The 13,175-nt window shown below is 35.7% G+C and overlaps 1 protein-coding gene across 1 annotated transcript in view; it reads right to left on the reverse strand.

The window, feature by feature from the left end:
• Positions 1–13,175, reverse strand: part of Neb (nebulin) — a 207,364-nt gene that overhangs the window by 12,022 nt on the left and 182,167 nt on the right. The window contains 11 exon segments of the mRNA XM_047543863.1: positions 1,679–1,771; positions 2,746–2,838; positions 3,326–3,418; positions 4,557–4,649; positions 5,954–6,046; positions 6,832–6,936; positions 7,521–7,625; positions 10,476–10,580; positions 11,707–11,820; positions 12,402–12,512; positions 12,923–13,033. Coding sequence (XP_047399819.1) covers positions 1,679–1,771; positions 2,746–2,838; positions 3,326–3,418; positions 4,557–4,649; positions 5,954–6,046; positions 6,832–6,936; positions 7,521–7,625; positions 10,476–10,580; positions 11,707–11,820; positions 12,402–12,512; positions 12,923–13,033 — 1,116 coding nt within the window.

The following is a 13,175-nucleotide window of genomic DNA, read 5'->3' on the forward strand; positions in this document are numbered from 1 at the left end:
GTCCATCTTGTGCGGAACCTAGTATGAGACTGTAGATATCAAACAGAAAAGGAAAATTCAAGTCTACTGCTCTGTGCAAGCACAGATCTAGGTGAGAAATGCTGAAGTGCCAGTGTATTTGATACTCATCTTTTTACCCTAACCCACATAGAAATGTTAATTTCTTATATTAGAAATTCAGAAAAAAAATACAAATAATTTTCTAAGAGCACTAGAATGCTCAGTGTACAATAGAATAGTTTTTAAGTGAGATCAGTAAGTACTTTCCTACATAGAATGTTTGTCTTATATGATAACAGATATTTAAAACTCCAGACCAGTTTTGTGGAATATGGCAAAATTGGTCTTTCTTGAGGTTATAGAGAATTCTAAATCTAAAAGTCAATGTTTTAATATACAGTATTTCCCACAGTATGTAAAGGCCTATGCACCACTAGATAATTTTGCCTAATGCAACCTGTGTAAAAATAACACAAATGGTTACTTTAAATGTCCAGGATCATTAGTTTCAAATAGATACAAATAATAATATACTTACTCTAAAATAGAAGGAAATAAATAATTAAAACATAATTTTGAAAACTGTTACAAGCCTTTCAGAGCAAGGAATAATGATAAACCCACAGGAGGAAAAAAAAAAACAGTGAATACAACATTACAAAAGACATATTAACTTACATTGAAAACCTAATAAAATTGTTAAGTTGTTAAAGAATAGTAATTAATAACAAGACAAAAAGACAGTGGAACCAGAGAAAGTTACTGATGGAATTATGTAAAAAAAACTTTTAGAAAATATTTGTTTTTGATTTACTGGAGATTAAATTCAGGGGCATTCTGTCACTGAGCTATACCCTCAGTCCTTTTTGAGACAAGGTCTCATTAAGTAGCCAAGGCTGGACTGGAACTTATATTCCTCCTGCCTCAGTCTCTTAAAGGGCAGGGTTATAGTGTGCATTACCACATCTGGCTTAGAAAATATTTAAACTGACAAAGACATTTTGGATTAACTCCCTAGTAATTCTAAGTAAATTTTCCTACTTACATTTGATTCTCCATCTTAGGCATAAGTGAACCTAACCTAAGGTCATTATATATAAGCATCACACTCCATTATAGAGTTTTTCAGAAACACAGCAAAAAAGAAAATAAAATATACATGCATGATCTGACTTGTATATTTAAAAAAAATCAGAAGGCCTAGATTTCTATTCATGAAAAGATTTGTTTGGAACAAGTAACTAAAGAAGTGTTTTTGGTCCCAGTATTAAGCAATTTTCTTTGTAGGTGCCACTGTTTATCTGATTAGGATCCATGTTAAGGTGACCCCTGTTCCCAAAGAGTCACTATTGCTCCATATGGCCTATAGTTCAGTATTTTTTCTTGCAATGCTAACCCAGAAATATCAGATAAAAAGAGTTGCAAGTAAATAAGAGCTTCAGTGTTTGTGCTCTTTTTTGGAAATCAATTAACTTCAAAAGTCCCAACAGTAACACAGGGTATATAGCATTAGAATCAAATGGTGAGTTAAAAAATCTGTAAAACAGAAGGATTCAGTTGGTAAGATTTTAAAAAAAAGTTTGTTAAATGGATTGTTGTTAAAGGGACAAGTAGTGAGAAGTTTGTTTTATAGAAATTATTTTTTAATATGGAGTTAAAGGAACTTTCTCCCAAATACCGAGCTAAAATTTTCTTGATTGCGTTTGACTCGCTCCATCTCAGGAGTGACAGGTATGGGAGTCCCCTTGCTCAAGTTCTCTTTGTACAATATCTGTGTGCACAAAACCAACAATCAAATCAGCCTGGACCCAACTTTTAGGCAAACTTGAACTTAAAAAGTCTCAAAAATATTTTTTTGTTTTTGTTTTTGTTTTAATGATGAAGAAAAATAGACCTAACTTTAAGAGTGCAACTGTAGACATAGTCACACAGTACAATATCTGTCTCTAAATGGCACTGATGTATACACAGCTGCTAGGCTGCATGCAGGAGTATCTTGACTTACATATGCCTTCCTCAAAGACAGAGAGATTAAGCTTCATCAAAATGCATTTAATGAATTGCTTTTAATAATTATAAAACCAAAAAAAAAAAAAAAAGAAAGAAAGAAAAGAAAAAGAAAAAAAAGTTTAGGGAAACTAAAATTCATATTAAAAGCTAAATAAATATTAGCTTAGCTTTCAATTATCCTGAATATATTCCAAAGTAAAGCTCATTTATATCTTGCATGATATATATAAAAGAGCTGAGACAATAAATTTGTATTTCTGAGTTACTATGAATCGATGAATGAAATTTTTGAATGATATTTTCGTTTCTTTGAATGAAAATATTTAAGAATGATAATCTTCAGAAAGACTGCAAACACAAAGAACACATCAAATAACCACAATAAATACGAGTAAAATTCTAGCTAGCATTGCTCCTTTGAAGTAGTGTTAGATTTTACTTTTGACTTGTGCCACACCAGTTAGAAATACCTACTGTTATTCAAGGAGGATTGGAGGAAGGAAACACTGAGTATTAAGGGTTTTAAGGAAAGTGATAAACATCTGTGTTTTAGAGAAAACAGTTAAAATTTCACACCAGAACTAAAGTAATACTAAATTAGATTTGGGATGAAAACTGAGGTAAAATTTGGTATCATTCCTTTTATAATATGAACTTAGTAATTTTACATTTGTAATGTGTTAAAATATTTTAATAAAAATTAAGGGTTTTGTTTTTTTGCCCCCTAAGAAATACCGAGCTAAAGTTCTCTTGATTGCGTTTGACTCTCTCCATCTCTGGAGTGATAGCTGTGGGGGTTCCTTTCCCCAAATTTTCTTTGTACAAAACCTGTGAGATACAAGAAAGTACCCAGAAGATATTCAAAACAAGCACAAAGACAAAGAGAGGGGGTTGGGTGTGGGTGAGGAGAGAGTTATTTTAGTAAGTAATATTTAGTAAGAATAATGCTTTTTACTTTTGTACTTCACAGTTTTAAAGATGAACTCTCTAAAACTAATATTGGAATGGAAAAGTACAACGGAAAGCATCAATTTATAGGATGTGAGTATCATGATGATGTTAATGCTACTTGCAGTATTTCCAACTTAAGTATTCACACTAGTCAGTTGCTGAAAATGTTAAAGTAGAATCAGAAAAGGAGTCATTCTGTATTAAATCAGATGGTTTTGGTCAGGTAGTACACACGCAGAGATACACGCGGAGTTCGTTGTTAAGATGTTACTCTTTATAAAAGTATGATAGGTTATTCTGGTAGTTTGGTTTTTTTTTTTTTTTAGATGGAAAATAGTTTCTTATTTGACAAGTTTGTAAATACCGAGCTAAAGTTCTCTTGATTGCGTTTGACTCTCTCAATCTCTGGAGTGACAGTGGTTGGAATGCCTGTTCCCAAGTTTTCTTTGTACATAACCTGTAGAAAATAATTAGAATACCCCAAAAGGTAAAATAACTGTAAATTCTTTATATTACAGCAATATGTGGGCTATATGGTGAGAACTTATGAAAACAATGGAGCTTTCAATTGATACTCGAAGACTAAGGAAAACAAATTCCATAAATATTTACGTTCTCTTTTCAAAGTAGTAATTTTACTACCTTAACAATTGGGTACTAAATTGCATTTACTATAGCCAACACTTAGTGCATTCCTAAAATGCATTAAATGGTGATAATAAGTTAAACAATGAGAAAAATCTAAACATTTTATTACAACCAATATTAATGCCTGGAATACAGTAAGTCTACATTAGATTTGTACTCAATAAATAGGTTGCTTGTTTTATAATTTTCTAGTCATGTGATATTCTATTTCTTCAGGATCATTGAAAATTTTCTCAATGAAAATTTTTATTCATATTTTCTAATGAAAATTCTGAGATGGTTTCTAATCTATAGGTATCCTTAATAAGAAAATACTTGATCCATTTATTTTTCAAGAACAGCATTTTTTTCTGAAACTTTTTCTGATGATTGCTGGATCAAGTACACACAGGGTCTTGCTAAGTTGCTCAGGCTGGCCTTGAACTTATAATGTTAAGAATTTTCAACCTAAAGATTGAATTCTTTTGAAATAGATGGATTTTATGGTATACTAGTGCATGGACTGGGGAGCAGCATGAAAAATCTATAGGTTGTGTCATGGATTAATTGGTAGACTCAGTGACAAGCTAGCAATGACATCTTTGTTTTTCTAGGAAACTTTTCAGAAAATTAGAAAATCAACCATGTTGGTAACAAATTCGTGTTTCTTTAACCCTTTACCTAAGGAGGTAGGACAGATCATAGACAACAAAACTAGAGAAGTTGCAATCCAAAGCATCATAGAAGCCATGAGCTAGTTTTGAAATGAAGTTTGTATCAAAAGGAAGCCAGCCTGTAAACAGGGAGTAAGAGCTAAATGATATGACTGCAAGGTTTCTTATCTTCTTTTGCACCATCACCAAGGCATGGGAGGCCCTTGGTAAAAGGAAGAAGGGAGGGGTGGAACTAGGGTAACAGTAGAGAGAAGGTTGGTCACACAAATGCACACTGAGAATATGGGTCATTACCGAGCTAATGTGTTTCTGGGTCTCCTTGACACGTTTCACTTCTGGCAAGTCAGGAATTGGAGTTCCTTGTCCAATTGCTTCTTTATACTTCACCTATATAAAAGTGAGAAAAGAAGGGTATTATTATATACTGGACAGTCTTCTCAACATGTATGTATGTCTGATTAGTAGTTCAACTTTTTGTATGTATGTGCTGCGAATGGAACTCAGGGACTGGGGTATGCTAAGTATATACTCTCTTCACTGAGCCACACCCCCACTGTAGTTTTTTAAATCACAATTTAAATAATACAAGCTTTGTACTTAGTTTGGATAGGGTCACATTCTTGTACTGTGTCAGGGGAGAACAATTCTGAGGAGGGGGACACTTGAATCTTGATCTCTCTCTGGTCTCTGTGGGGTCCCTACTTAGACAGTAACCCTTTAACTTTCTTGTATCTAGTAGTTCCCCATATTCATGGGGGGATATTTTAACTCCCCAGTGGATACCTAAACTGTGGGTAGAAATGAACGCTATATATATTATGCTTCCCTCCATATATATATATATACATTTGCAAATTGAGTGCCTTTTTCATCTTAACTAAGCACTCACTGTGAACTATGGGCATAGCTTTTGCAGTCTGACATGTGATAAACTGGAATAGATTGTTTCTACCATATATGTTGGCAACCTCAACATATAACTTTCTTATTAAATGGAGAACTCTGACCTTCAGGAAGCACTTTATGATTCCTCTTTGACATATCTAAATTGCCAGCATCACTGATGTTGCACTTTGGGGCCATTAAGCAAATAAGGGGTACTCAAACGCAAGTCCTGGATACCAAGACAGTTGATCTGATAATGGAAGGTAGCTTGTGAACTAGGGAAGGTAGTGAATGCAATGCAAATATTCTAGACAAAGGGATGAATTCATCTCTCAGGTAGGAAGGAGCAGAAATCCAGGAGATTTGATTATGCTATTCAGAATGGTTGCAACTTAAATAAATGAAATCTTTCTGGAATTTTTCATTTAATGTTTTTGAATCAAGGTTGATTGAGGGGTAACTGAAGCCTTAGAAAGTGAAAAAAATGACTATTCCAGCATTTTTATATGCAAGAGTTCATTTGACTAGGACAGTTATATTTATATACAGGCCTTTGGGAAGGTTGATTTTTTTTGACATACTCTACTTTCTCACAAGCCTGTTTTCCATGTCTAACTGCTCCCTCATGAAAACGACCACAGAACTGCACTGACCACTGGCATACACCATGTGGTGATGGTAGTACACAGGCGCTCGTTGTAGAATGTAAGCTTTTTAAGGAGAAAGTAGTTTTCAGTGCGACTCAGAGGTCATTGTGAACAATCAGAGGGGTGGAAATATTGAAAGTAAGTATCCTGTATCTTTACCGAGCTGATGTGGTCCTGCGTTTGCTTCACTCTCATCATCTCAGGTGTCTTTCCAATTGCTGTTCCTGGTGAGACATCCTCTTTATATAAAACCTGGGCATTCAGAATGAAAAGATTATTACTCAGAAGAAAAGGAAGCCCCAGCAATTCCTGGAGAAAACCTAGAACACATAGTTTCTGTGAAAATAAAGGACACTAGAAACAGTCTTCCCAGGCAAGAACCTGGGTATTGCATCTGACAGCTTCCTTGTCAGTATCTGACTCAGTCCACATGTACAACACCACTCACTTTCCAGATCTTGAGATTTCTTTTAAGATTATTATAGTATATTAATACAGGATGAGATAAAGCAGGAAATACTGATTAAACCACAAAATTCCTCCAACATGAAACACAAAATCCATTAAAAAAATGCAATGTCAGTTATTTTAGGGAAGGATTATAAAAGAAATCACAATATTAAAAAGAAATCATCTTATTGGAGCACAAAACACATGTAACTGCTCTGGGATTACTGAGGCGGCAGGATTGCAAGTTCAAGGCTAACCTAGGCAATTTAGCAAAACCCTACTCAAAACATTAGAAGGGTTGAGGGTGTAGCTTAGTGATGGAGCACCCCACGCTCAACCCCAGTATCAAAACACACACACACACAAAAACCCCAAAACAAAAAACTAGAAAAGTTACTTTGAAATTTATTTCAAATGGTCTCTGGAATGATGATTTTTGGAGCAAAGTATGGGGAATTTTAATGACCACTAGTAGTAACTGGGAAGGTTAGATGTTAATTGTATCAATGTGCGGCTAGTATATTTTTTAGAAGAGGAGAATGGAATTATTAGGTTAGCATTAAATGGAAAATAAATAGCAATTATACCGAGCTGAAATTCTTTTGGTTTTCTTTAACACGCAGTATTTCTGGCGTGTCTTGAACAACTGTAACTTTTCCTTTACTGTTTTTAAGGTCACACTGGTATTGGAGCTATGAAGAAAGAGTAAATATCCTGTTAAGATTTCAACATTGTTCTACATATTTTTAATTTTCCTAAATTGTAGTCACAAGGAAGTTAAAAGTCTTTATTTTAAAAAGTGCATGCTACAATAATAACAATCTGACAACTAAAGGAAAATTCTCTAATAAAAACTTTATGAAGAAACTAATTTGGAGTGAGGGAATTGGAGAATACAATCCTGGAAACTGATTTTTTAAAAAACTAAAAATGGTAAAATTAAGGTTTATTTATTAAAGTATCCCTTCCCTAGATTTCAGGAAGACATGTATGTCACCAATAATGGTTAGTGGTAATAGTTCATATTCAGTAACAGGAAACCACTCACCAAGTAACAGGATATACGTTCATGCTGTGATTTGGGGTTGAAGTATAAGATGAGTCAGGGAAGAATCAAGCACACATTTCTGACAGCAAGGACAGAGTAGTGGAGGGCTACTCAATAGCCATGTTTCAGTGACAGAGTGCCAAGTGCTTAGCCTGCATGAACCCAGGTACCAGTAGGTTATGCTTTAGATAAAAAAAAACAAAAAACAAAAAAACCCCAAAAACTTACAAGGCTGAAGTTCTTTTGGTTTTCCCGTACTCTTTGCATCTCTGGAGTGTCCAAAACAGTCTCATAATACGACATAGACTTCTCTGCATCTTCTTTGTATTTTTTCTAGGAATAGATTCCAAGAAATAAAAAGAATAAACACAACAGGGATATGGGCCAATGTAACCTGAAATAGCCCTTCTGGTTCAACAGAGGGAAAGTCCTTTACATCTTGATTATTCAAGTATGTTAGAGAGTAATAAAACAGTCCTCTTAGTAAGGACCATGTCTTTCCTTTCCAGAATGAAGACCAAGCATTTAATGGAACCCACTCTCATGACAAAGTTGGCAGAGAGAGCCCCTTATTGACTGAAGCACAAAAAGGAAGTTCCTGCTAATGAGGGAGAGAGATAGAGATGCCTCTAGTGCTGTCAGTCATCTCTGATGTGGACTAAGTCACTTAACCAGGAGCCAGGCAGGAAGAGAACAGTAAGGTTAGAAGTTTTAGCCTTCTGAAAGCCAGCTTTGGTGGTGGCAAGGAAATTTTTGCTGAACTTCAAGCAGGTACATTTTGGGCTTCTAGCTGCTTGACTGAACTGGTACTTCCAAAACATGGCTCTGATGCTGCAGAAACTAGCCTGCTGGTACTGAAGGTCCTACTTTAGTAGGAAGACATGGAACTGGAACTGTGGGTAACTTACCTACCAAGGTGTGCTCTGAGTCAGTCATCACTTTCTTTTGGCCTCCCTGGCCTGCACTAGATGTTGGCCACGGAGGAACCCGTAAGGGATACTCTTCCTCGACACACAGAGCCAATCACAGCACCAGACTAACGTCTTCAGTTACTCTCTGTAGCAGAACACTTACTCTGCCTTAGAGTTTATTTTCTTTTATCATATGTCCTTTCACTTTTCTCTTTAGCTTTATTTAACTCTTTCTTCCACAGTTCAGGGAAGTTTGGGTGTGTAGGGATGTAGGACTGAGGAAAGAGACTAGCCACTTTTGTATGTGGATAAAACTATTCTGACTATGTAGATTGTATTATATATACATTATTATAAGTATTGAAAATTTAAATTTTCTCAAAGACAAATAGTTTCAGGCAATGAGAGATTTAGGCCTAGATTTTGTTTAAAGCAGATATCTAGAATAACAGGAACAGATGATTTGTCCAAGAAATTGCTTGAATGGCTCTTTTTAGTTATGCAAGGATAAGGGAAAAGTTCTCATTTTCATGGGAAAAGAATATAAGCAATCTTTTTATTTTTTAAGATTAGTAAAAGCTGCCTCAACTGGTTTTATGGAGCTAGCTTAGGTAGCAATCCCTGAGATTCTGTCATCCCTAAGAGAGGTAATCGGTTTACTTGAAACTTGATGTTATTTGGGAGGGAAAGGCCTATATTCAGTCCAGTATCCAGAACTTGTGAATGAGCACATACTGTTGTCATTAATCCCCAAGAGGCTTAGATGTTATAAAATCACATCAAGACCTCCCTGGATCAGGCCTGCATGCTGTGGTTCTCCTCAAAGATCAGCAATATCAAAAGCAGAACGTAGTATAACTGCCCAGTCCCTCACAACCCAAAGAACCCTGGCCTCCGGGCTTTACCAGTGAACACATTGGGGTAGCTTGGGACTCACATAATTTTGGTAATTTTGAAAAGTTGCTTTTCCTACTTTCATTTTACCCCCCAAATAAAAGGTTAATTTCTCCCATTTGAATATGTATGTTTCCTGATTGAACTACTTTTCTAGTGATAGTTCTTTTTTATTTAATTTAATTTGATTAATTTATTTTTGCCGTGCTAGGGATTGAACCTAGAATCTCACATGTATTAGGCAAGTGCTGTACCACTGAGCCACATCCCCAGTGTAGTAGCTACTTTTCATGTCTAACTTTACAACATAGAATTATACATTGGTAATAAAGGATTTAAATCAATAGTTCTCAACCTGATAGGCTATTAAAGAGATCATCTGTGAAGATTAAACAAAAACAGATTTCCAGGAATCTACCTCAGATTTACTAGCTTCAAAATTCCAGGTACAACCATGGAATCTATATTCCCAGTTTTTTTTTTTTTTTTTTTTTTTTTTTTTTTTTTTTTTTTTTTTTTTTTTTTTTTTTTTGTGGTGCTGGGGATTGAACCCAGGGCCTTGTGCTTGCAAGGCAGGCATTCTACCAACTAAGCTATATCCCCAGTCCCCCAGGTATTTTTTTTAAAGCAGACAAGTCAGGTTATAACTTCTCCTTTAGAACTTATTGATCAGAAGACAAGTAAAAGTTCTAACTTGGAGCTATTCAATTCTGATTATCATTGAAGAATATTAACACAAATTATAACACAATTGATAATTCTTGTTGTATGAAGAGATCTTGTTCATTTATTGGTAAGAAGATGGAAGTTACCCATCATGGGAGGACTCAGGGCTAGATGGTGTAGATGGAGTTGATGATATAATCTCACTCTTTATAGATTGGTAATCCGTGTGGGCTGTTCACTTGGTATCTTCTAGATTTGTACACAAATTTTATATCCATATTAAAATTTACATATTAAAATTTTTTTTATGAATTGTACCTTGTAAGAGGTCTTTATCTTAAAATTCTGTCTTATAATATTCTCTTCCTCCAGTTCCAGGGATCAAACCCAGGGTCTCATATTCTTACTGAGGTACACCCCCACCTCTTCTTATAATCTATTTTATTTATTTTCTTGTAGTGCTGGGGATCAAACTCAGACCTTTGATCAAGATAGGCAAACACTCTACCACTGGACTGTGTCCCTCTCATCTCTCATCTATTTTAAATCTGATACAGAACTTTCAACTCTGACTCAAACTTGTATCATAGGTAAATCCCATAGGTTTTATTGGGGAAAACTGTGATTTGAAAAACCCTCCTTAGGTATTAATGGAAGGACTTTTGTTCTTCATGAATGGGACGTATGAGATATATTCTAATGATGTCCTTACCTGACTTGAAAGGTTCTTGACTTGTTGGGCATGAATGATCTCTGGAGTATCAACCACAGAAGTGAAATTGGCTTTTTCCATTTCTGCTGATTGCTTATATTTAATCTATAAAAGAAGGACACCCAACTGTTGGGTAAATGTTTACAATGTGCACAACATTTGTTAGCTTGGTTTGCTTAAGTGGTGACTTATCCATTTGACATTCAATAGACAGTTATTCCTATTCTGTTTACAGCTTTATATTATAAGGAGTGAGGTTCAGAAAGAGCATCTTAGTTGTTGAAAAACTGTCCAGTTGGGTGTGGGATTCAGTATTAGGATAGAGATAATCAACAGATAGTAAGGACCCACACAATTTAGCTTTAAACAACACTGGATGCCTTAAAGATGTTTTTCAATTTAGGCCTTGAAGGTGATAAAAGAAAGAACTCCGGAAATATTTTAAACAAGGAATTCTTAGTTCCAAATGAGGAGGAGACTAAGAGGCAAGGCCAAGATGTCAGAGTCCACCCCAGCTCCAACTAGTCTCATTCTGTAACTTCTGCTCTTTGTTCTGTATGTCTGCAGTGACTGTAGACTCAAGCAGGCAGAACAACCTAACAGAGGGTCCCTGATCATTTGGAACAGATTCCATCAGACAGATGTTCAAGAACGCCATTGTATGGATTCGATTGTCACTAACGAACAAGTAAGACACAGAGGAATGACACTATGTCCTTGTGGGGAGCCATCCATGTCTAGCAGAATCAGACTTGGCTGAGCCATGGGATACAGAGGTCTGACTCCCAGGAACTGGCAGTCATGAGAGGCTGTTCCAGACCAGCGGGGAGTCGGCGGCCCTGTATGGAGTAGCTTTCCGATGGAGGAGATGCTAATTCCCTAAGCAAATGACTTCTCTAACTCCACCCCATCCTGTTCCTCACAGAAGAAGCCCCTCCCGCTTCGGGCCCCTTACCTGTGTGACTCTAAGTAAAGGTGAAGGTTGGGTCCTCTTTGTTGTTGGAGGCCAGATCTGGTATGGCCTGCTCCGCTACACCCCCTTTCATTTAAAAAAGAGTACTGGCTTTTGTGTTTATTGATTAGATAAGTTCATTAGTAATTGATTTATAGCCAGCACCGTCCTCTGACAGAAACTCTTCCCCTCATCCATGCAGAACGTGGCCGAAACCCCCACAGTCGTTAAAATTGCAACTACTTTCTTGAAAGGTTGACATGGAATAGAAACACTGACCTGACTGGCAATATCAGTAGCATTCCTGGCTCGCATAAAATCTGGAGTTTCATTGGCCATGGCATTCAGGCCTCTTCCTTTGACTTCCAGCTCCAGGTCTCTCTTATATTCTTTCTGAAGGAGCATTATTAAAACAAACAAACCAATCAAGAAGTCACCTAACTTCTACTTTTAGGTGATAATCACACAGAATGTATATAAATCCATATAACATGCCACCTCAGTTGTCACAGATAGTGTTCTTGCTAGTGTTTACCTTCACTGTTCCATGCGACAGGATGGAGTGGTGTCTACAGAAGCTCCTGTAGGAAACTATTCTGTGCATGCCAGTATATGTTTTTGTTTTGAATGCTTTAACATTCTCTACTTAGAAAGTTAAAATAATAAACTTTAAATCTGTTTTGGTACAAAATTAAGATTACATTTAGGTGCCTGCTACTCCTATATGGTGTTTTAATTTAAATAAGCACAATGAATGTATCAAGGTCAAATATTATTAAATAATTGGTTATGACAACCACTATAGAAACATTATAATATCCACTCATCAGAAACTGACATATTTCACTTAATTGTTAATAATTATGCTAGATATAGAATTTGAAATTCAAAAATTCTATCTTTCCCTATCTCTTTTGGTATAAGTGGGGTAGAAATATGCCATATTACATATTGATGGTTGACTGTGGTCTCACCTCATTGAGAATCTGAGTGGCATTCTTTGCACGTAGCATGTCAGGAGTATCTTCCATTTCAGTGAGACCCTTTCCACGAATGCTTTCTTCTAGATCTTTCCTGTACTCTTTCTATATCACGAAATAAAAGTAACAACACTGACAAGAAAGCCTGGATTGTTCTCTTTGGTGAAAAACCAAAAACAATTTTTTTTTAAAGATTCACACTTTGAGTTTTTAACAGTTTATGGTTAAGTAAAGATCTGAATAAAGCAGGGTATAAGCTTTATCAGTTAATAGGAAATGTAAAATAATAGAAATTAATAGAATGCTAAGGTAAGTACATTTTTAAATAGGTACTTCATTAAAAAATTAGAACAATTAACAGGAATAATGGATTAGGTAGTAGTGCCAAATGCATGTGAACTCAACCTGAAACCCGCAGTTAAGTGGTAATGAGAATGGCAGGAGAAAACACTGATGAGTGTCATTAGTGCAATTATTTGGATCAAAAGGGAAAGAAAAGACCAAGTGGCCACTACCTCGCTTGCTATTTTGGTTGCATATTTGACATGTAATAAAGCTGGCGTGACCTCCAGGCCAGTCAGGTTTCTGCCTTTAATGGACTCTTCATAATCTTTCCTATATTCTTTCTAATATAAGTAGGAAGGAAAGAGAGGTTAAAAAAAGAATCTTTGTTATAATTTCTCTCTCAATCCTAGGAAGAAAAAAAAAAAAACCACATTATTTTATTCCTATGAATGACCTCTTAACTGAATTGTGGTTCTGCTAATG

This window comes from Sciurus carolinensis, chromosome 3 (genome assembly GCF_902686445.1).
Source record: "Sciurus carolinensis chromosome 3, mSciCar1.2, whole genome shotgun sequence".
Taxonomy (NCBI): Eukaryota; Metazoa; Chordata; class Mammalia; order Rodentia; family Sciuridae; genus Sciurus; species Sciurus carolinensis.